Source organism: Rattus norvegicus, chromosome 18, assembly GCF_036323735.1.
Source record: "Rattus norvegicus strain BN/NHsdMcwi chromosome 18, GRCr8, whole genome shotgun sequence".
Classification (NCBI taxonomy): Eukaryota; Metazoa; Chordata; class Mammalia; order Rodentia; family Muridae; genus Rattus; species Rattus norvegicus.
The window spans coordinates 58953472-58976887 of NC_086036.1; the positions used below are offsets into that span (position 1 = coordinate 58953472).

The following is a 23416-nucleotide window of genomic DNA, read 5'->3' on the forward strand; positions in this document are numbered from 1 at the left end:
GGAGACATTGAAACAGATACCAATAAAATCCATTAATAAAAACCTCTATTCTACTAAATAAAAAATCTGAAAGAAATGAATGAGTTTCCAAATGCATATGACTTACAAAAATTAACCCACGTTAATAGACCTGGAGCTGGCAAATTTCTGCTAGCTTGATACAAGCTAGAGTCATTTTGGAAAAGGAGACTTTGAGAAAATGTCCACACTAGATTGGTCATGGTGCTGCAATTTCTTGATTGATGATTGATGTAGGAAGGCCCAGCTCACTATGGTGGTATCACATCCATGCTGTTGGTCATGAATGCATTAAGAAAACGGACTAGGCAAACAGTGGAAGTCAAGCCAGTAAGCAACACACATTCACAATCTCTCCATCAGCTTTTACCTCCAGCTTCCTGATTGAAGTTTCTGCCCTGACTTCACTGGATGAGGGAGTATGACCTGGTGTTGTAAGGTGAAATAAACCCTTTCCTCCACAAGTTGCTTTCGGTCATGGTATTTTATCAGAGCAATAGCAAAGTAGCTAAGGCAGACGTATACTCACAAACGAGATTGAAGCAAGAATAAAAACTCGCTGAACTAAAAAGAAAAGCTCAGGACTGGATGATCACTGCAGAATTTTACCAGACCTTCCAAGAAGTCTTACCAGTAATAACACTCAAATTATTCCATAAAAAATAGGAAGGTGACCCTTCAAACCCCTTTCATGAAGCCAGTATTACCCTGATATCAAAGCCAGATAATGTGTCCAATGAATCACCCTGACGAATATAGATGAATAAAGAAAAAAATCACAATAGACACATCCAAAAGGCCATTTGTCATGAACAAGCTGAGGGAGCTGGAATGGGGAAGTGGGTGTGGATATGATCGAAACACATTGTATACACGTAAAACGAACTTTAAAAGACGTGGGAGTGTGCTTCCAATCTCGATGAGAATGCCTGTGGCTTGGGTCATGGATGCTTTGTTTTTATTGCCATCTGTTGCTAGGAAGAAGATCACCCCATGAAGATCAGCAGGCTTCGGTCATCAAATCTTACCCCCAATGAACTGCTTTCTAACAATAGCCCTGGGCTCTTCGAGAATGGTTTTCCTGGCAGGCCTGATGATGCGGGCCTGGAATGCAAATACCCGGCTCCAGCTATGATCCAGCTTCTAAAAACAAGCTCCTAAAGGTGCCCATTTAGAGATCAGGCACTACAAACACTTTTTTGCTTGTTTTGGTTTTTTGTATTTATTTATTTATTTTTACATCCCGATCACTACCCTGTCTCCCGGTAACCCCTCACAAAGAACAAGCAAAGGTAAAGTACTTTGTGACGACAGTCATCAGTAGTTTCCTATGCGTGTGTACAAACATGTAAATGACAAACCATTCTATGAAGAACCATTTATATATTTAATGCATGTGTGATTTTACAGTAACATTCTTTTTTTTTTTTTTGGTTCTTTTTTTCGGAGCTGGGGACCGAACCCAGGGCCTTGCGCTTCCTAGGCAAGCGCTCTACTACTGAGCTAAATCCCCATCCCTACAGTAACATTCTTAACATAAATAATCTTACACAGCTCCATATTCTGCAAGAGGAATCACCGAGAAACAATGAAATGTCTCTGAAAAAGATGAATATGAAGTGTGAATTGTACAAGTCAGTCTTCCTGAGCCCTAAAATGTAAGAACAAGAGAATTGTCTGTCTAAACTGCCAAATTCCTGCTTGTAGGGAAGACTGGTCTCGTCTGAAAATGCACAGACCGAAGCTCTGCCACACACATTGCTCTGTAGGAAATCTAAAGAACTCACAAGCGGACTTTTTCTGGAATGTCGTGACTATACTTAGCCCAATCTTGTGGCTTCCATTATGCCCTTGAAATGTCCTGCAGTTGTACGGTAAATTGGAAACACACAGTTATGGTTTTGTGCCCTCTGCCTATAATTTGAGTTTGAGTTTACTCCCATACCACACAGACGCGCCATAGTGCTTTTATTGTAAATAATTTACACCAGAAATGCTGAGTCATGCAACTGAGGTCAGGGAAATTGTTATTTAAGCAAACAAAATCAATCCCGAATCACTTTAAACTTCATGTCCTGTGACTTATCTGACAAGAACTGGTGGACTTGATGTGGGAGCTGTTGACTATTGGGATGACTGCTGCCAATCAGGAGCATGCCCTCCTCCCCGAACTTATAAGCCTCTTGTGGAAACTCACTTTCCCTCAGGATGGACTTGCCCACCTTGTTCTGTGCAGACCAAAATGGTAATGCAAAAATCTTTTCATGCAAAGAAAATAAATACCAAGAAACTTAATTTGAGAAATAATTTTAAAGAAAAGTAAAAATATGTTATGCACCTATGTCCTTCTGACTTGAAAAGAAGAGAAATGGGGTCTTCAGGAGCAGCAGAGGATAGCACTAAGCGGAGTACTTGGGGACAAGTTTTGGTCTGTGGCAGCTGCTCTCATGCATCACTCACAGTTAAGCCTGGGTCATGAGGAGGCTCACTCAACATTGGTCATGGCTCGCAGGCCTGGTTAACCCAAGTCTTTGGGAGGCTGGGGGAGGAGGACTGTCCTAAGCAGCACAGTGAAACTGACTCAATCGCTAAATGTAAAAGGAGGCTTGTGGATATAAATCTCCCTTGTGTGCACAAGGTCACAGGTTCAGTGCCAGCACTATACAGTGTTTCAAGGGAGTCACTGAAACTCATCTCTTCACAAGTTCATTTCCCATTACCAAAAAATGAATAAAGTATGAGAGTTGAGAGTTCGGACCCTCAATTCAATCATGTTCTAGTGAAAGAACATAGGAGGACAGCGCTCACACAGGCCAAGGGCGATGACTGGCTTGTCTGAGGACACCAGAGGTATCTGTGCTTATCCATCTGAGGGAGATCATCGGTAAGGTGTCCTGGAGAAGGAAATGGCAACAGCACATGGAGGGTGGACACAGGGAACGAAATGCAGATGGATATGAAAGGGGAACCTGAAACATGCTGGACTTGGTAGTGGAAGCCAGGATAAGAGCCACAAGTGGACAGAAACATAGAAACACAGCTTCTCGAGGAGCTCTGGATCTACATGCATGCAGCTGTGTGAGGCAGGTTCCTCTTGGCCACCTCACATCCCATCATCCGTCTGTCTACATGTCCTTTGTAAAAAACATCTAATGACAACTCAAGTCTCCTCCTGCTACTCGTGAGCTGTCTGTGAATGAGCAAACCAGTGTGGGTGCTGCAACACATCACCATAAACTGAGGTACAAATCCAACACATCTGGAATACAGTGAGCAATGACACCTGGGCGGTGATTTACAAACACATGCATGCATGCATGCATTCCTGGTATTCTACACACACACACACATACACACACACACACACACACACACACACACACACACACACAAAGGCGAGAAAGGGGTAGGGAGAAGTAGTGAGGAAAGGAGAGGGAGAGAGACAGAGACAGAGAGAGACAGAGACAAAGAGACAGAGAGGGAGACAGACAGACACACACAGAGAGAGAACATACTGGGTATGATGAAACATGAGACACAGTAATAGGCAAGGAACCAGAACCCACTGGAGCTGCAATCTGGGTTAGGATTATTAGTATCATCTTACTTTGGGATAAGCAATGACATTCAAGGAAAGAGATCCTGTGTCTAGACAGAACCAAAATCTAAGTTAGGACATCTCTGCCTTTGGGGACTTAGAGACAGGTTCTACTAGGGTATAAACGTGATGTTTTCCTCTTTTAGAATCTGTATGATTTAACACCCAGTAGGTGTTTCAATGGGTGTGACAGGTTGTGATACTGTCACTGTAGCTGAAATAGCTACAGAGAGGGAGATAAATCCACCCATAGTTTCAGTCGCTTCAGTGGTTGGCTCCTGTGCTTCTTCTAGGTCATGGTGAGGCAGACACTATGCCAGAGGGCCCTAGCAGAGCAAAGCTGCTTACTCTAGAGTAACAGGAAAGCAGAGAGAAAGGAAGCAAGGGGAACAAGATTTCTCGTTCCAGAGTAAGCACTGAACATCTGCTTCCACCAAGGAGACCCTACCTCTACCCACCCCTCTCCTCTGCCCTGTGGTACCACTGTGATGTGAATCCATCAAGAGCCTGATCCATTGATTAAGTCCACAGGATCCAATCACCTCCCTAAAGCCCATTCCATAGGAGTGAATGGGTCACCTTTCAAGTACAAACCACAAGAGTTAGCAGAAAAAGGAAGCTGCAGGCCATCTGTAGTGGTACACGTCAGGTCTCAACTATCCCCCCTGGCAAGACACCCTCAGCCACAAAGGACATTGGCCAGGCTGAGCAGGGCACAGACAGTGAGGAACTTTGGAATGATGTGATATCATAACTGTCTCAAATACCTCTAAGTCTACTGGGTAACTGAAGGGTGTTATTTGAAAACAGTCTCAGGAACCAGGAGCTCAGGAACTCACACCTCAAGAGATTTCTCATAATAGCCCGTGCTTGTTGGGCGATTGCTTTACATATTCAGGCATAATCTTCTTTTTTCAGCTATTTTCCCAAGATTCAACCCCAAATCAAGGACAAACCACGAGACCCTGGCTATAAGCATATTGATACAGGGGCATGGCCAGAGCCACAAATCATGGAAAGTGTGGCAAAGAGGAATGTTAGTGTGGATCATCTCATCAGACTGCAGATCAGAATATATCTGTATGTCTGAAGGGATGAAGATAATCTCAAAAGCCAACTAATATCATCTGCCAAGTAAATTACAGCTTGTCACTTCTGACCATTAATAGTCTGACTAGGGTTATATAAGCTTACCTGTCTATTGGCCTAGCATAACCACCAATATTTTTGCACTCTGATCTTATTCTCCAAAATATAAGTAATCAAAACCCAACCTCTCCATAAAATTTTTCCCAGGATGTTAAGCTGCAGAGCATATTAGAACCTGCATTCTGTAGTCCAGAGACCTGAATTAGAATTCTGGTTCTCCTCCCAGGGGAGTGGACTAACATAACACATTCTCTATCTCGGGGCCCTGTGTTCTCCACCAATGATAGGACAATAACACTTTACCACAGGGTCATCTAATTTAATCCTTTATTTAGTCTGTTTAAGATACCTACCAAGGATTAAATTAGGTGATAAAAGTGGTAGAAAGATAGACGTAGGAATGCTGGTTCCTTTTCCTCGTTCTCTAGTAATTTATAACATGGAAAGGCAAGAAATTTTGAGGTGGTGTGTTTATTATGTACTCCTCGGAGCTGAAGGCATGGGGCGGAGTGGCAATCTCTGAGACAGATGAGAGATTGAGAGGGGTCTAAAGAACCCTGACATCCATACCACTCTCAGTGCAGGGACCTTACAGCAGGGGGTGATGGTTTCCAGGTCACTGAGGAACAATAAAACATTCTGGAAAGAGGACAGAGAGTTACTAAAGATACACATTCTGTGTGTGTGTGTGTGTGTGTGCGCGCGCGCGCACGCGCGCGTGCATGCGCGCGCATAAAAAACTCCAGTAGATTTATTATTATCATCATTATTATATTAAAGACTGAAGGGATTCTGAAGTTTGGAATGTTTAAACTGGGTTTTTTATCTTTTTATTAAAAGTTTTTCATATATTATCTTTTGATCATAATTTTCCCCTCCCCCAGTTCCTCTCAGATTCTCTCTACCTCCCTACCCACACAACTTGCTATTTTTCTCTCCCTCTCAAAACAAAAATACAGTCAGAAAACAACAAAAAAAAAATGAGAATCAAAATAAACAAACTAAATAAAAAGGAAATTAGTAAGACAATAACAAAATAAAATAAAAACTACATATACACACAGGTACATGAACATGTACAGTCACACATGTACATACAGACACATGTGTACACACACACACACACACACACACGTCTATTTGTGTTAGCACCTGCTCATAGCCATGAAGTCTGCCTGCCTTGTAATGTGGTTGACATACTAACCATAGCATTAGAGAAAACTGATTTTCCCTTTCCAAGCAAGCATCAGCTTCTTGGTTAGAGATGAATTTTGTGTCCACTTCCCCTTCTCAGTGCTGGGATTTTGTCTGGTTTGAACCTGTGCGGGTCTTATGTGTATTGTCACAGTCTCTGTGAGGTCCTGTGTGTATCAGTCCTGCTATGTTTGAAGACACTGTTCCTTTGGAGTCCTCCACCACAGCTCCTGCATAGGTCCCTGAGCCTGAAGCCAGGGCTATGATGATGACATCATGTTTGGCACTGAGTATTCCTGAGTCTGCCACTTCCTCACATTGTCCAGTTGTGGGTTTCTGTTAACTAAGACCCACTGTAAGAAGCTTCTGTACTAAGGGCTGAGTGGTATGCTGAGTTATGTATACAGATATATGTCATTATGATAATCTTATTGCTATATTCCTTTAGCAGAATAACAGTAGTATGTTTTCCCATCTCAGGCTGTTGGTCACTCTAGCCATGTCATGTATGGGTTCCATCTCATGGAGTGGGACCCAGGGTTGCTAAAGATACACATTCTTTGAGAGAGTAAGAGAGAAGAGGAGAGGAGGAGAGAGAGGGGGAGAGGAGAGGGAGACAGAGAGAATGTATGTGAGTGCATATGTATGTATCAAACACTCCAGTAAACTTATCATTTTTATTTTTTATTAATTCTTTGAAAATTTCACTCAATGTGATTTGGGCATGTTCGTTGTCTCTTCCCCAACACTTGGGAGGCCCAAGTTTTCCTTTTTGATTTTCTTCCTATCAAGGCTAATTTGTACTGCCATAATATGCTTTGATATGTGATTTCCATCTGCAGCATGGCTGACTTATCAGGGGCTATACTCTTAGGGAGGATGACGTTCATTTCCTAGCAGCCACCAAATGCCAATAGCTACTTGTCTAGGAATGGCCTTCAGGCCCAGTTCCCCTATCCATTCTGGGACATTGTCTGTCTTGGACTTGCACAGGTCTTGAGCACATACTGTTTCCTTGTAGCTATTTACCACCTCTGGCTGTTACATACCATCTGCCCCCTCTTCCAAACTGATCTCTGAGCCTTGAAAGGAGGGGGGGTGATCGATCTGTCTGTCTATCTATCTATCTATCTATCTATCTATCTATCTATCTATCTATCTATCTATCACCTACCTACCTTATCTATCTATCTATCTATCTATCTATCTATCACCTACCTACCTTATCTATCTATCTATCTATCACCTACCTACCTTATCTATCTATCTATCTATCTATCTATCTATCTATCTATCTATCTATCTATCTATCTATCACCTACCTACCTCATCTATCTATCTATCTATCTATCTATCTATCTATCTATCTATCTATCTATCTATCTATCACCTACCTACCTTATCTATCTATCTATCTATCTATCTATCTATCTATCTATCTATCCATCCATCCATCCATCCATCTATTCCCTTTAGGGTTGAACATTCTGGGGTCTCTTATTCTCTGCTTCTTGCCTAGTTGTCTGTCTGTAGTGATCACCATTGACCCGTGGTTTACACAGATGACCTCTGAGGCATGAATTCTTGATATCACCTTTCAGAGTCATCCCCGTCCTCCAGCACAGTGGAGGTACAACCTCGAGTACATAATTAGTTTGAAACATAGGCAAGGACTGTTGCAGAGAAGTGTGTAGTGACATGCGAGAGTCATCGTTTCCTAACTTTTTTAATGTGACTGTGCATGTTTGGTCTTGAGTTCGTTCTAGCATCTCGGCATCATTTATGATCTTGAGCAGTAAATATGTACCTCTGTGGATCACAGAAGTGGTATCACGGTGGTGCATATACTTAATAAGCACAAACTTATAGTCACCCCTACAGGGCAGGGATATGTCTGAAGACTTGATTAACCCAGCCTTCCCACAACTGACAGGAGAGCCAGTGCTCTTCCAGATTTTAGTGGAAAACACTGAGGAACAGAGAGGAGTAGCCCACAGCCATCTACAATCACATTCAACAGTATAAAACCCATTTGAAAAGTTCTCATAGTAAGATGAGAAATTCTACCTGAAACACCTCTGTATGTTAAACACTATTCTGTGATTACTTCTCCAACATAAATCAAGACATGGACAGACACAGCATGGGTCGGGGTTTCACCCTCAGGGGTGTTGCTTCTCCCCAGGGTGAACCCCTCAGCTCACTTTTTGCCTGGGTGTGGTTTTTGACAATAGAAGCCATATGCATTCATCCTTCCAGGAGCAGTTAGTCTAGAAAATAGGAGTTGCAAGAGTTCTTTCAGCCCTAATTCCACCAGAGCCAACTCATAGCAAACACATCTTCCACTGGATTTGTCTCAGCTGCTACCCAGAATGCCCTGAGAGATTCGAGTAAGTGCGTGGATGGAAATCAATTTGCCTCAGTCCAGGGGCTGAAGGAACCATCATTTCTGGCACACCAGTTACTGCATGTGTGCTGAGAAGGTACATATATGCCCACATGTTCCTAGATATGTGCAGATAAGAGGAAGTTAGACCACTGTGCTGACCTTTGCAAGGATGGCCAGACACGCAGCCACAATTTTGCTGCAGGTTGCTATGTTTTTAAAGATTGTTTTACTGGGGTTGGGGGGGGGTGGCACCTACAATCTCCATCAGGACAAGAAAAGAGCTGCCTGTGGCAGTTGAGTCAAGGAACGAATGGAGCAGGAAAAGGGCAGCAAGGAGGACAAGATGGAAGGGCAAGGTCTTCCAAGATGCCAGTTAAGCAAGTGTTCTGGTAGCTCTCGCAATGAGAGCCGGCAACAGAAAATGATGTCAACGCGTAGCTTACAAGATGCACGGTGTGCAACGTCTCCTGAGTTTTACCTCTCATTTCACTCACATCAACTCTCCCATCCACACTATTCACACATGTACAACAATTAAAATAAATTTTTTTCTTTAGCAATATAGTTATTTTTATCAGGACAGACCCATCAGATAACCATGACTCCTAGGATCTGGATGCAGCTAATGGGATTAATAATTAGCAAAGCTCAAGTGAAGTTTGTGGCTACACCATTGGAAAACAAGTCAGTGAAGACTGGCAAGAGGGAGCCAAATATAGACAAAAGGCTCCTCTGTCCTCCATCCCACAACCAGCAGGATTGAGTGATGTCACTGACCCACAGCAACCCACGGGTCTGACCATCACAAACAGGTGTTTTATCCGTTGGGTCTCAGCACTAAGCATGTTCTTGGAATGGAAGAACATGCTAGAAAAACACTAAGGTCTTTCTCAGATGCTTGCCCATGAGCCAACTAGTATGAACTCTTCAAACATGGAAAATAGAAGCTTAGTGATCTGAGATGTCTAATGATTAGGGGACAGCAGACCCAACTATGACCACTGCCATCAAAGGACCTGAAGGAAATAGTTGCTCAATTGTAAAGACAAAGGAACGAGAGAGGACTGTGGAGTGGACCCCAGTCACTTAAGTTCTTTAAGACTAGAAATGTCTGAAGTCCAACTGGAGGCTTACAGGAAGAAGGTGTCCTAAATACCTGGTAAGTTGGGATTTGCAAAGAGAGAGGGGAGAGTAGAGACCCCAACAGATCAGTACTCAAGATCTCAGCTTCAGAACACAGCCTGTGGTAAGCATTTGCCTAGCATGTGTGACGCCCTGGATTCAAGCCTCAGCTGAAGATTGGAGAGCAGGTTCTGAGCTGGGTGTGTGGCTAAGACGTGGGATGTATATAGGGGAGATGAGGTGCTAGGTCTGGGTGTGTGGGTTCTAGGGCACGGTGTGCAGCTCAGACGTACAATGGCGGCCCACAACTCTCCTTTCCTCAGAGAGCCTATTTCTTTTATCATTACAGTCCCTGCTCAGTGGTTCCTGCACACTTGCTCTGTTTTTATACAAAGAAAAGACACCCCTGGGGAAATAAGGAGAACAAACAGTCCTATGGAGCAATGATTTGAAAGGACTCGTGGCTGGGCAGAGGCTGACACAAAAGCTCCTATTCACTGTCTCCATTGCTACAGATGCCTGCAAAGACCACAGCTGTCCAGATGTAGGACCCTGCTAGTCCTAAAGGCTTGGTGTGATAACGACACAGAGACATATGGAATGCTCCCAATGAAATAGAGCAAATCTTGTCTTCAATGAGCAAAAAGTACCAAAATGCCATGGTCTCCATGATCTTAAGCTAGTAGATACCCTGTGGGAAAGCTTTTATGTATAGTTAAAATGATCAGAAATTCTCTTGCCTAGTTTCGAAACTAGAAAGTTTCTTTCAATTAAGAGCACGCCTTTGCTTTTGTACAGTAGAGAAATCCAGACTGGCCTGGCTAGAAATTTTCTCTGACACGGCTACATATCCACCACAGAGTCAGACACAGCACTCCTGTGTAATCGGCAGTGACATAATCGAAACCAGATTCACATTTATTTAAGTAGTGTGGTTCTGACAGAATGAAAATATTTTAGTTAGTGGTACAGCACGTTTAGGGGAGATTTACAGCTGTCTCCCCAACCTACTGATTGCTTACCTATAGAAACATTGTTTTGGAGGATGGAAGGACACACACACACACACACACACACACACACACACACACACACACACACACAGAGAGAGAGAGAGAGAGAGAGAGAGAGAGAGAGAGAGAGAGAGAGAAATATTATGTTTCAGTTCAGCACAATGGCACCTTTAAGAAATCTGCCAACCAGTAAAAAGCTAAATGGTGGTGGCTTGAAAAATCTCTTCACTGCTTCCAGTTAATACTCATAGGACTCCAGGGGGAGGAGGGCTTTCAAGGGCTCAATATTTATAAATGCTACTGTTGTCCCGCAAACACATGTCTTGGATTCCTAAGAGATGTAGGAGACTTTTACCATAGTGGGGTAAAGGTATGAGTTTAAAATAGAGAAACAAGTCATTAAGAAAACATAATTAAAACACAGAAGTGTGCACTTGGTGGTCTTGGATTCGAACACCATTTGTTGGAGACATTTTCTTCTCCTTTGCCAACATCTTGAAGACAGGGAATGTGTTCACCATGTGTGCCACTGATGACCAAGAGGAAATTTGTCTTTTCATTTAAAAATTTGATGTTTAGAACTGGAGAGATGGCTTAGTGATTAAGAGCAAGGCTGCTCTTCTGGAGGATCTGGGTTAGAGTCCCAGAACCCACATGGTAGCTCACAAGTGTCTGTAACTCTAGTTCCAGGAAATCCAACACCCTCATACAGAAATACATGCAGACAAAACACCAATGCACCAAAAATTAATTAATTAAAGGGATTGGGCATGGCGACACACACCTTTAATGCTAGCACTGGGGAGACTGGATTTTTGTGAGTTCAAGGCCAGCCTAGTCTAAGGAGCAAGTTCCAGGACAGCCAAGGCTGTCTTGCAAAAACCAAACAATGATGCTGCCGCTACTGCTGCTGCTGCTGCTGATTGATTGATTGATTGATTGATTGATTGACTGATTGATGTATGTTTAAATCAAAGGTTAAATCAGTCTCTGGTTTTGCTATATGACATTAACAGGCTTTGTGTTTGCAGCCCCGACAGTGACATCGGACTCCATCCACTAGATAAACATCACATTAGAATGCAAAGCCAACTCTAAATGGAAAGGCAGTATCCCTATTCCCTGGCTTCACTGTGCTTTCAGGAGTTTCTATAATTTGACCATTAAACATTCTCTAGGCTTTCACCTCCTCCATGCTGACCCTGGGCTCTAAACGAGCTGCAAAGCTCTGAGGTATGTGTGTCTCTTTTATCCCTTTTCAAGAATGTATTAATATTAATGTTACACAGGAAACCGAACCAACACAAACCTGCAGCACCCGATGAGCCAGCACTGGCCCAGGAAGCAGCAAAACTTTTCAGAAGAAATTTATGACGTCTATAAATTCACCTTCAAGGTGCCTATGGCTGGAAGGAAATAACTTGGGTTTTTAAAACTCAGTCTTTTACCTAGCCCTTTCCTATCCGTTACTTCATCAAAAACACTGGAACTTCCAAATGGAACCTTGACTTTGATCCAAATAAGCTTCAAGTTGGAATTTAGTTTCGTTGAAACTACGGTTTGATATTATGACTTCCGTTTATAGATTTATGCAAAGGAGTGTTCCATCTGGGACCGTGAAGGAAAGGGAAGGGAGGAGCTCTTTAGATTCTGATGTGCAAGTTTTACTGCAATGTGACTTACATGCTAATGCCGCATGCTTCTGTTGAGGACATAGGAATAGTCTGGTGTTCAGAAGACAAATATTTAGGAAGTGCTGTGAGAGGCAACTCTAACCCACAGGAAAGAGGGAAGGAAGGAGGCCAGCCCTGACAGCAGCAAGGAGGTCTCTTCTCCTAACCCCTGGGAAACAGAGGCATGAATAGATGCCCTTATAGTCCCTGCCTTGAAGCATCGTTGCCTATGAGAGAAAAGCCAAAACAAGAACCAAAGTGTGTGTGTGTGTGTGTGTGTGTGTGTGTGTGTGTGTGTGTGTGTGTGTTGTACTTGTCTACCCACACTTCATGAAAGAACATACACAGAGTAAACACAGTAATAAAGGTAAAGAGAACGTTATATTGTCATTTAATGTTGCATTTTGTATCTTCGTAGAATTATGGGAAAGCTTCAATGTAAGCAAATACAGAAATACACAGAGTTCAAAAAGAGTGAAATTCATTACCTCAGCTGATGTACCTGGTGGATCCTCTATATCTCTCAGCAACGTGAGAATATTTGCAAAAGGACACTGGGGGATACCTCTCCATAGGTATGGGATGTGTTTAGGGATGAAGACTGTGTTTTAAACCAGCATTCTGAATAACTGCATCAATTTTGAATATGTTAAAAAAAACCGCTCTGCATTGTATATTTAAGTTGGATGGATTTTATGATCTATACGTTACATTCTAGTTTAAAGAAAACATCTGTATCTTAAAATATAGATTTAAAATAAAACTATGATTTGGGCAGGGATTGCTATCAAAGGAATTTTGAACCTAATAAATCCTTAGTTCTGTACATGTCTAAACGCTGTACATGGAAGGCTCATGAATAATTTATGACTGTAAAATCCATCACAGAGTCCTACACTGTATTTAAGCTAACGCCCTTTGATGCACGAAAAATTCTGAACTTTTTATTTTATAAGGAAGGCAATGTTTACTTCACATCCCTTATACTTCTGCTCATGAAAGTTCAGGAAATTTCAAAGCCACAAATGGGTTCCTCAAAGAAAAACTGACAAGTCAAAACTGTTATTATAGTCCATTTCGAATATCTCAGAGTCGTTTAGTTCTAACTGAAAACACATGGATTGGATTCCACCTACTTAAAATGCTTATTTTTTCAAGAGACAAATACAAATTCTACTGAAACCGAAGTTTGATTTACTTTGGGAAGATAATAGCTAAGAAAAGAGTAAATATGTTGACTTTCTCAGATCATAAGTTCATACTCTGAGTAAGACATTTGCTTCCTCACAGACGCCAACTGAAAGACTCCCAGTTTTTCAGTTATGTCATTTCCCATAGACACAACAAACACTGCACTGTGTATGTCACGGTCCATGTCCTCCTGCTAATCTTCTGTGCTCTCACAGATTGGAGGTTCTTGTCTTACAGCCGAGACCCATGGTTATGTTTTACAATTAGGTAGGATCCCAATATCTAAATCAGAGATCCATTCTTTGGCTCACATCCTCCTTTTCCATGGCAAATCCTATGTCTGGACATGCACACATATGTTATTCTATACTAGACTGTTGAATGACCAAAAATGACAATGAATTCCATAGCACAATCATGATTCCCATGTGTGTGACAATAGGCGGCTGCATTACGCGCACACACACATGACAGGAAGTGCAAGGCTGGTACTCACAGTTGTAAGCGGGTGCGATGCGGTGCTGAGCTTCCAGGCTGGCCAGTGTGATGTGGAAAATGATGTGAAGGAGCAGAAAGGAGAGGCTGGTGATGCACAGGGACTGTAGCAGCCGCCCTGTGTGTCCTGGGGAGGGAGAACCAGAGTGTGAGGGAGTGTTCACATTGCCACCCAAAAGGAAGCCCCAACACTCGCTCAAAAGTGAGGCAATGTAATTCTTATTTTAATTATAAACCCGCTGACAAAAGACAGCTTAATTCTTTTGCAATATTATATAATTGGTTTTTACCCGTTAAAATTCACTACAAAGGAAATCTTGCTTTCCTGTTTACTATAGGGCGTTTTATGATGGATTACAAATACTGACTCAGAAAACTGTATAGACAAATGCTGCCAGCCAGAAGGGATTCATAACCCTCTCCTTAGAAAACATTTAAGGAAGAAAAAAATAAGAAGAAAGGAGCCTAAAATGTCTTACAAAGTTGTAAGTTCTATTTCCAAATTAAATAACGATTAAAAAAAGAAAACTATAAATCAATTTCACTTGTGGACATAGACATAAATTATAAAGAATATTAACCATTGAAATAAAGTAAAATATAGCTTGTTCAGTTTATCAAAATTTACTATGCAGGAACGAATGTGTTTAAAATGAGAAGTCCATGTGAAACTCACATACTAATGGACTCAACAGTTTTCTTGATACTACAAAAGGAACATTTCATAATGTTCAAAAGCACAAAAGCATTAATGATTTCAAAGAGTAGCAAAGAAAACTAAGAGTGCAAGGAGCCATCTTTGAATGTTGACTAAGTGTTGACTGTGTGAGCATCTGTTTATGGTGGGCTTTTAGACATCAACCCATGGATGTCAGAGAATGAGCAAGGAATCCAAATGCCATCATCACAGGGGGCTGCCAGTGTCATGAAGAAAGAAAAGGCGAAGTCTTAATGACGATGGGGATTACATGCCTAGAGTATGATCAATGGGATTGTTATCCAGATGATGAGCGTCTGTACAGAATGCCAAGCCAAGCCTACAGACCAACTGGGAAAGCAAATATGAAAAGTCAGTAAGGGATTCAGATGCAAGATCATCTTACAAAAATGGATACGCTCTACTACATCAGCAACTGCAAGGTACAAAATCAGACACAAGTTAGTGAGCATTCACAGCTGTTTTGTAATTGTTTTGTGAACATGACCACTCGCCCAGACAGAGGACAAAGCCATTTGATTAAACACTAATCTAGGTCCTGATGAGAGTTTACACTGTCACAAAGTCCAAAGTAAACCAAGGCTAACGCAGAGGATTATTCTTTATCTCTTGGACATCCCTATCTCAGAGAGTCAGGCTGTGCAACAGAAATTCTTCCTGTGGAGAGGAGCTTCAGTCTAAAGGCCCGTGAACTTGAGCTGCCCGTCACCTCTCTTTGATGACCTACACTAAAGATTGAGGACTTTGTCAGCCAATTCATGCATACAATTCTGTAAGCCAATTCCTTGAAATAAATCAAATGCAGAAAAACACGTGAGTCACATGATCATAGATTTCCCATGGCATTACTACTTTTTGATTGAATCTTGGCTAATAAAAATTACCTAAGAATTAGCATAACAAAGAATGCATAAGGCTTTTATGGGAGTATAAAATTATATGGATAAAAAAGAGATAAGTTATATTCACATAATAGTATATGATAAAGATACAAGTTTGCCTTGAATTTAGTGTATAAACTCAATGAAATTTCAAATAGATACCAGAGAAAACCTAAACTTTCAAAAATCTCACACACATACACACACATACACACACACACACACACACACACACACACACACACACACACAGAGAGAGAGGATGCTTTGGGTTTTCAGTAAACATTTTAAATATATATTTGAGTAAAATCCTATCACCTGCAACATGAGTAAAGTACCTCTCAGATAGTTAACAAAGCTTGGTGCCAGGAAAGAGTAGATTGCACCTTCTCCCTCTGGAAAAATCTGGAAAGGTGTGAGTGTCTAGTTTCCTGTGAGGTTCCACCCTGGACAGTTCACTTCTGTCTCACCTCATCAAGAAGGAGCAGGCCAAAGGGAACCAACCAGAAATAGGTAAGGATGAGGAAAAGAGGGAAGAGTGCCCTTCAGCTCAACTGTGGCTCCCCATTTCCAGCCATGGTCCTGAATAGCAAGCCTACAGGGAGTCCTACAATGTTTCCCACCTGAGCATGCCCACAATCAGCTGATGGCGTCCCTGAGCTGCCGATTCTCCATCTGTAGACAGTTTCCTGTACCTCTACCTTTCGTAGGAGCTTGTGTACAAGCATGCAGACCTCAGTAGCATGTGTCCATCTCAGCAAATAGTCTCTACTGGTTAGGGATCAGGAGTGGAACTGAGTAGTAGGCAGGGACTCCGCACTATGAAAATGCATTATAGGCTCTCAGTTCCAAACCCGGCTGAGGGACAGCGACAGCATAAGACTCTAAAGAAGGGATAAGTAGAGAGAGCAAGGCAGAGGTTTACAAGACGTGGCCTGGAGAACCAGCTCACTCTCCACAGTGTTTCTTGTTGGGCTTTGGTTTGTGCTTTCTGTTTTCCCTTCAACAAGTCCCTGAAGCCTGTGGGGGTGAGGAGCAGTGATCACTTCCTGAAGTGTTGAAGTAATAAGCTTCACAGAACATAAATAAGCAAGTAACGAAAACAAACAACAAAACTCCAGTGCGCAGACACCAAAGAAAAGAAGAACATGAAAATGCCAAGTCAAAGGTCAATCATCTACAAGAAAACTAAGTGAAATCAGCCAGCTTTCCATACTGAGGAAACACTTGTGGACTTAGGTGTGATTGTGGACCGGGACATGAGCTCTCATCTACTGCTCTAGCCCCATGCCTGCCATGCTTTCCACCATGACAGTCATGACCTTGAACCTTCGGGAACCATGAGCCCCACATTAAAAACTTTCTTTTATAAGTTGTCTTGGTCATGGTATTTTGTTTCTCAAATTCTTAAAACTTAAAAAACTGTTAGGAACTAGCAAAAGAAACTCATTCTAAGTTTCATTTTCAGATTCCATTTAATGATAGGGAGGAACTAAATTCAAGGTCCAGGCCCCAGGAGAGTTAGGAACACCCTTATAGCTGTAGAGCTTCTGCTATAAACAGTTGTCTGGGTCCAACCATCTCGAGGACATCTCCATCTTGCTGGTAGGCCCAAACAAGTTCATGTTCTCAGGCCTAGAAAAGAGCATCTATCATATATCTCCAAATGTTTTCTTAATTGTCTATGAACCGGTGAAGAATATAGAAATTGCTATTTTCTAAACTAAGGTACATAAATACATGAACAATTGCCTCCTGTGCCCTAATTAACTGGATGTTACTGACCTGCCCCTTTGTCCCCTTGTCACTCTGAACTCTGTACCTGATGACTAGGACAATGAATTAAGGATCCTGAAGCCAGGTGCCCTGGATACAGCCCAGACTCCAATGGTTACTCCCTGGCTTAACCCATGATGTCAAACTACAACTGGATAACACTGCAGCTCCCCTCAGCTCCCCTCAACTTTGTGTTCTCATCTTTAAAAATGTTGTACAATCTCCCTTCAGGGACTTGGTTCAGATCCTGAACTGGCCGCCTCCCTGGGAGCTCAGAACTAAAGCTTTCATTTTCATGCTTCTGTATCTGAAGTCTGTTTTCTCAGCTTCCACCCTGAACCCAAGGAAATAACAACATCAGCAGTTGGGAAGCAGAAGGAGAAAAATGGCTTATCACACCCCGGCTCCTCTAGAAGACTGGCAGCATCAAAAGACTTTCTCATTGGAAATCCAAATGGATTGATACACTCAAAGCTCTGGTGGAAAACTATGTGCCAAGAACATTTCATCCTTGAAAAGGCGAGACTAAAACATCAAGGAAAGACAGAGAACTCAGCAGATTACCAAAAGCTGAGGGACTGTGTAGACCTGCCTTTCAGGAAATGCTAAAGTCGTCTCTTCCCCAGGAATGAAAAGATGCCGGCCAACATTCCTCGAAAACAGGGGTCCATAAAACTCGCAGGCATAGATGGGTACACAGCCAAACTGAGAATACTTGTAATGCTCTTAGGGTGGTGTATAAATCAAATTTAGCTCCCATTAATATATAAAGTTAAAATGGAAAATATGAAAAGTACAGCTGCAACAACAAACCAAAGCACATATTTGTAAAGACATAAATCGTGACAATAAATATGGGATGGACTATGAGGTTAAAGTATGGCTTTCCTACGTGATTGAAATAAAGTTGTGATTTATAGTCAATTATTTTAAGTAGAAGATACTTTATGTAACTTTCATGGTAGTCACAAGCAAAAGCCGAGGGCTGACGAGATGGCTCTGTGGTTAAGAGCACTTCCTGCTCTTCCAGAGGAAGCAGTTCTTCTCTTTCAGTGGACCCCGGATCTTTTCATAGCACCCACATGGTGATTCATGACCATCTGTAGCTACAATGCTTGGTGAAGTGATACTCTCTCCTGACTTCTTCAGACACAAGGCATGCATGTGGTCATATGCAAGCGACCCAGGGATATACAAGATAGAAAGTAAATGAATAATGCAATGCAAAATGGATAGATTCAAAAGAAATAAAAACAAACCACCACCAACAACAAAAAGAAGTCAAAGCCAATAGCAGATACAATCAAGAATCAAATTTCACTTAAAATACTGAGCCATCGCAAACTGAGTATTTCTTACATTCACAGTCAACAAAACATGTACTAGAGGAAGTCACTGATCAGAGCCCCGCAGGCTATTGTAATTCTCGTGCCCACTTCCCTCCTGCATCCTTCTTCTCGGGGACTGTGCGACCCTGTCTGAGAAGCATGGCACTCTGCCAAAGCACACCTGGGCATGGGGGCCAGTTCTCCGACAAAAGAGGGAAATGCCGTTAAAAAGGACACTTCAAGATTCAAAGCGTCATCAATAAAGACAACCAAATACAGGTGTTCTAACATGAGGCATACACCTTATGTTTTCTAACTCCTGGACCAATACAGTGTGGGAATGTGATTAGCCACGGAAGTAAAAACTCGGCTAAAGGAAGCTGAATTTGATTAGCCCCGAGATAATCAAAAGCTCGGACTCTGTAGAAGCAGAAGTCAGGGGGAATAGCCGTTGTCTCTGTTCTCAGTCCTGCTATCATTTGGGTTGTTTTTTACTGTAGAGGAGTAAGGACCGACACAGCAAATGGCTCTGCTTGGATGTGTTACTATTGAGGTAAATTTCTCACAACGCTTTCGGCAACATTCAGCACACTCACAAGGTTGTGCCAACACCCTTTCCATTGACTTCAACTTCCACATCTATCAGACAGACTTCCCACTTCCCCTCCCCCACCTAGCCCCTGTGCCTCTGTAGATGCACCCTGTGGACACCATCATCCACGTGTGGCCTCTTGGGACGGGCTTCTGTTTGACAGGACTGTGAAAGTTTGTCTACATGGAGCCCAGTTAGTTCTTCACTCTTTGTAAATGAGAGTGCATGTGTCCGTTGCCCTGCCTCAGTGCACTTGGGCCTCTAACTGTGATGACCAGAGCTATCGTTATATGGAAAGGTTTGGAAGAATCAGCAAGCTTTCCTAGCAAGTGTGCACTCCACGTTCTTACCAACCATGTATGAGTCTCCAGTTTTCCTCTGTCAACATTGGGTTTCTTCTCTACATTTTACTTTTTTTTTTTTATAGCTATTCTATCGGGCATCAAATGGCGTCACATCATACCTTTCATTTGTATCTGCCTAATGGCTAAGGAGGTGAAGTAAATGTACCCGTTGTGCCTCTTGGCTCCTTGTCTATTTTCTGTGACGAATACAACTTTGTTTTATTGGTCTGTACTTTGACATCCCGGCCAATAGGTGAGATGTACTGCTGTGTCACAGGCCAAAGCAGTTGTCCAGCTAATCATAAACTGGAACTCTCCAAACAATAACCAAGGTGAATCTTTTATCGTTATAAGTTGGTCATCCAAGGTACTTGTCATGGTGACCAAGAAAGATGACAAACACATTAAGCCCCTAACATTCTGTTCTCTGAAGCTCAAAGCTCCCATCCTCCTCACTTACAGCCTACATTGACATGAGCTCAGGGTTTTAACCCATGCCAGCACCAAGTCTCAGCCTCAAATTCCGTCTAAGTATACTCTGACATGGATACGAGTGAAGCCCAGCATGCCGTTCATAGTGAGGTAACATTGAACCCCCAGGTACACATCCTTGAAAATAGTTATCTCCTCCCAAGATACAACAGTGGGATAACATAATACAAATACTCCCATAGTACAAATAAAACTCCCTCATTCAGCTAGGATGTCTAGCCAACGAGCTTCAGGGACCTGTGTGTCTTGGTGTTTCTCGGCACCAGCTTTGCAGGGCCATGTGTCACCACTGACCTTTTCAATGGATGCAGAAGTTCCAAACTCAGGTTCTCACACATGAGCGGCTGGCACTTGACATCCGAAGCATCCTTGGCCAGACTTGTGGTTAAAGGACACATTTATTTTCTTGCAGTTTTGGGAAATAGAGCCCAAGATCAAACTGTTCTCAGAGCATCTTCATCAAAGGCTCTCCCTGGATGTGCTTGACAACTTTAACATGGGGAACATCCTGAGACTCATCCCTGGTGTCTGCGTGTGACCTTAAATCTTCTCCTTTTATAAGGACATCAGGGAGACTGGATTAAGTAGCCACTTGAATCACCTAACCGTAGTTTATGTTAACCTTAAGAATGTCAGTCCCTCCCCTAAGAAAGGCATATGTAGCAGAAATAAGGCTGCACAATATAAATTGGGGGGGGGGGGATATAATTCAGCTCCCAATAGAGGAATCCCTCATCTTATTTCTGATCTAAGAGGGAAAGTGTAAAACCTCTTACCCATTAAGCATAATGTTAGTGGTGGGCTCCCATACATGCCTTTAATCCTGATAAGAAATCTCATTTATATTGTTAGTTCTTAGAATGTGTTTTTGCCAAATTCTACCACTGTGTCAGGTTTTTATTCAATTTTTCTTATATATGTTAGACATTCCACAACTTTGACAATATGCCTAAGATCTGGAATTATCCAATGGATCAACTCTCAGTAACATGAGGAAATGGGGCAAAAATACAAGGACAAGCAACAGGTGTGACTTAAAGAAAATTTCCAAAAGCGAGCATGCCTTCAGAGAGACACACTCAGTAACCCATGGCTAGACACCACACTCCTTGGGCACACAGTGCTTCCCCAACCAACTGGATGACAAAGGAAAAGAAAATCAAAACTAACACAGGAATTAAGTAACTAAGTGGGATAGTGGAATGTTTCTAAATAAATCGTATCTTGAGTTTTAAACAGAGTTTTTGCTTATTGATATTATATTTCCTAAAATGGAGATCTTAAAATTAAAAAAAAAAATACACCCAAAACTATTGTCATGTCATAGAGTCCATATAGGAAGTAGGTTTTTAAAGCCACTTTCTGGTTGGCTTTAAAGCCCATTCCATGAGAGAAGAGCCATGCGTAACACTGCTAAAGGGGCCAAGAACCTGAGGCTAGAAAGAGTAGCCTAGGGGCAAACCTAGGCTACTATTCGGCAAAAAGAACATGACAATAAAATGATCCCTAATGACATATTGCTAAACTGCACCCATCAATCAATCTTTATCAGAGAAGCTTCCTCTTCTCAGAGATGGTAACTAACACAGAAAGTCAGGGCTGCTGTGCAGAGAGTAAGAGACTCTGGGGCACTCAGACCTAAGTGGGAAGTCTTCACCAAATCTGTTCCCTCAGGGCTCAGTGCCACCCGTGGAAGAGGAAGAAAAAAGAATTCGAGAGCCGGAGATGGTGATGACTCTGAGGAAACAGTGTCTTCCAGGTATAACAGGACAGGTGCACACATGAATTCACAGAGACTGTGGTAGCATGAACAAAACCTGAGCAGGTTTAAGCCAGAGGGGATCCCAACCCTGACAAGGCTAAGTGGACACAAGCTCTCACCCCTTAAAAAGGAGTATTTGCAGTTTTTTCTTTTCTTTTCTCTTGGTTTGGTTTTGGTCTTAGTGGTCTTTTGCTTGTCTGTTTTGATTTCCATTTGTGGGTATATAAAGAAACACATGAAAAATACATTGACACAAAATTGAAGGTTTTCCTTAAGCTGGAAATGGAGATGGGTAGGGACAGCTATCAACTGGAAGAAGATGCCTCAAACCAAGCAGCCAAGCTTCTAGGTTAAGCACATGAAAGGGTCAGCAGTTCAAATGATGGCTGCTCCACTAGCACCAAGCTAATGAAATGGAGGAGACGACCAGGCTGAGGTTGTTCTCCAGCACACATCCACTGTTCGATGAAGACAGTGATTCATAGGACAGCTAATGTCCAAGTGCAGGAGTGACCAGAGGAAGGGGTGACAGCCTCGTTTCTCCAGTTCTTTCCACTTTCCTGAGAAGTCAGAGTTTCCACTGTGCGCCCGCAACCCAGCCATGGAATCCCTACCTCTTCCAGCTCTCAATCCTCCCTAGCACCAGTCTACAGACTCAATTTTATTTGACTGGCCTATGATTGGAGAAAAGGGTAGGTTTTTCCCCCTCCTCTCTTTTTATGTCATTATTTAATAACTTAAAATGTGGCTTGTTTTATTGTATTTGTATGAGTGTTTTGCCTGCATATATGTGTTGCAGCATGTGTATGCCTCATGCTCACAGAGGTTAAAAGACGATGTCAGATCCCCTGGAACTGGAGTTCCCCTGGAGTAACATGTTGGTGAGCCATCATGTGGATGCTAGGAACTGAGCCTGGGTTCACTGCAAGAACAACCAATACCTTAACCACTGAGCCATTTCTCCAAACTCTGAGTAACTCTTAACGTGTTAGAGTCTCAGTGAAAGAGTTGCAAGCAGTAGCCATGGTGCACAGCGGATCGATAGTCAAGGACTATGGGAAGGGAATTGAAGGCTGCAGGATCGTGTGTCCACACCTCCCCTTCTCTGAACTGACTACTTGATTCTGCAATATCCTTCCTTACAAAATGACCCCAGGGGACTCTTCTGACCTCTTGTGAATAAGGATTTTGACACTTGAGGATATGGCCCTGGAATATTAATTCCTGTCCTAGGTTGGGTTCAGGAAATAGCACTGAGAGAGAGAGAGATTTGACCTTAGAAGTTTCTGGTGGTCATCTATACTTCCTGCCACAGCTCCATGGAAAAGCTGGCACTTGGTTGCATATATTCCAAGCTGTCACCCCGAGGTTGGGTGAGTAGTCACTGTCCTCTTCATCCTTTGTGTCTTTGTCCCTGACATAGATGCAATTGCCATTCAACGCTGAGGGGCAGAGTGAACTCTGTAGGATGCTCTGGGCCCAGGAAAAAGCAAATGTCAAAGCTATAAAAGCTGGAGCCGAGCCCTGAGCTGCTTCTTTGGGAGTTGGATGCAGAACAGTCCTTAGGAAGGATTTAGGACTGAAGAAGTGAGCTACGCCATCCCAGCACTGACTGGAAAACTCATGTAGGCTGACCTGAGATAAGTATGGAGAAGGCAAGGCAGCTTCCTACAGGTAAAGG

General features: G+C 42.5%; 1 protein-coding gene across 8 annotated transcripts in view; it reads right to left on the reverse strand.

Annotated features, from left to right (window-relative positions):
* The window catches only part of Piezo2 (piezo-type mechanosensitive ion channel component 2), a 376519-nt gene that overhangs the window by 214738 nt on the left and 138365 nt on the right, over positions 1-23416 (reverse strand). For all 8 annotated transcript variants that reach the window (XR_005496481.2, XM_063277327.1, XM_039097390.2 and 5 more), the window contains one exon: positions 13844-13969. Coding sequence is in view for 7 of the 8 variants with exons in the window: in XM_063277327.1 (XP_063133397.1) it covers positions 13844-13969 (126 nt within the window). In the remaining variant the exon portion in view is untranslated. The remainder of the gene's footprint in view (positions 1-13843; positions 13970-23416) is intronic.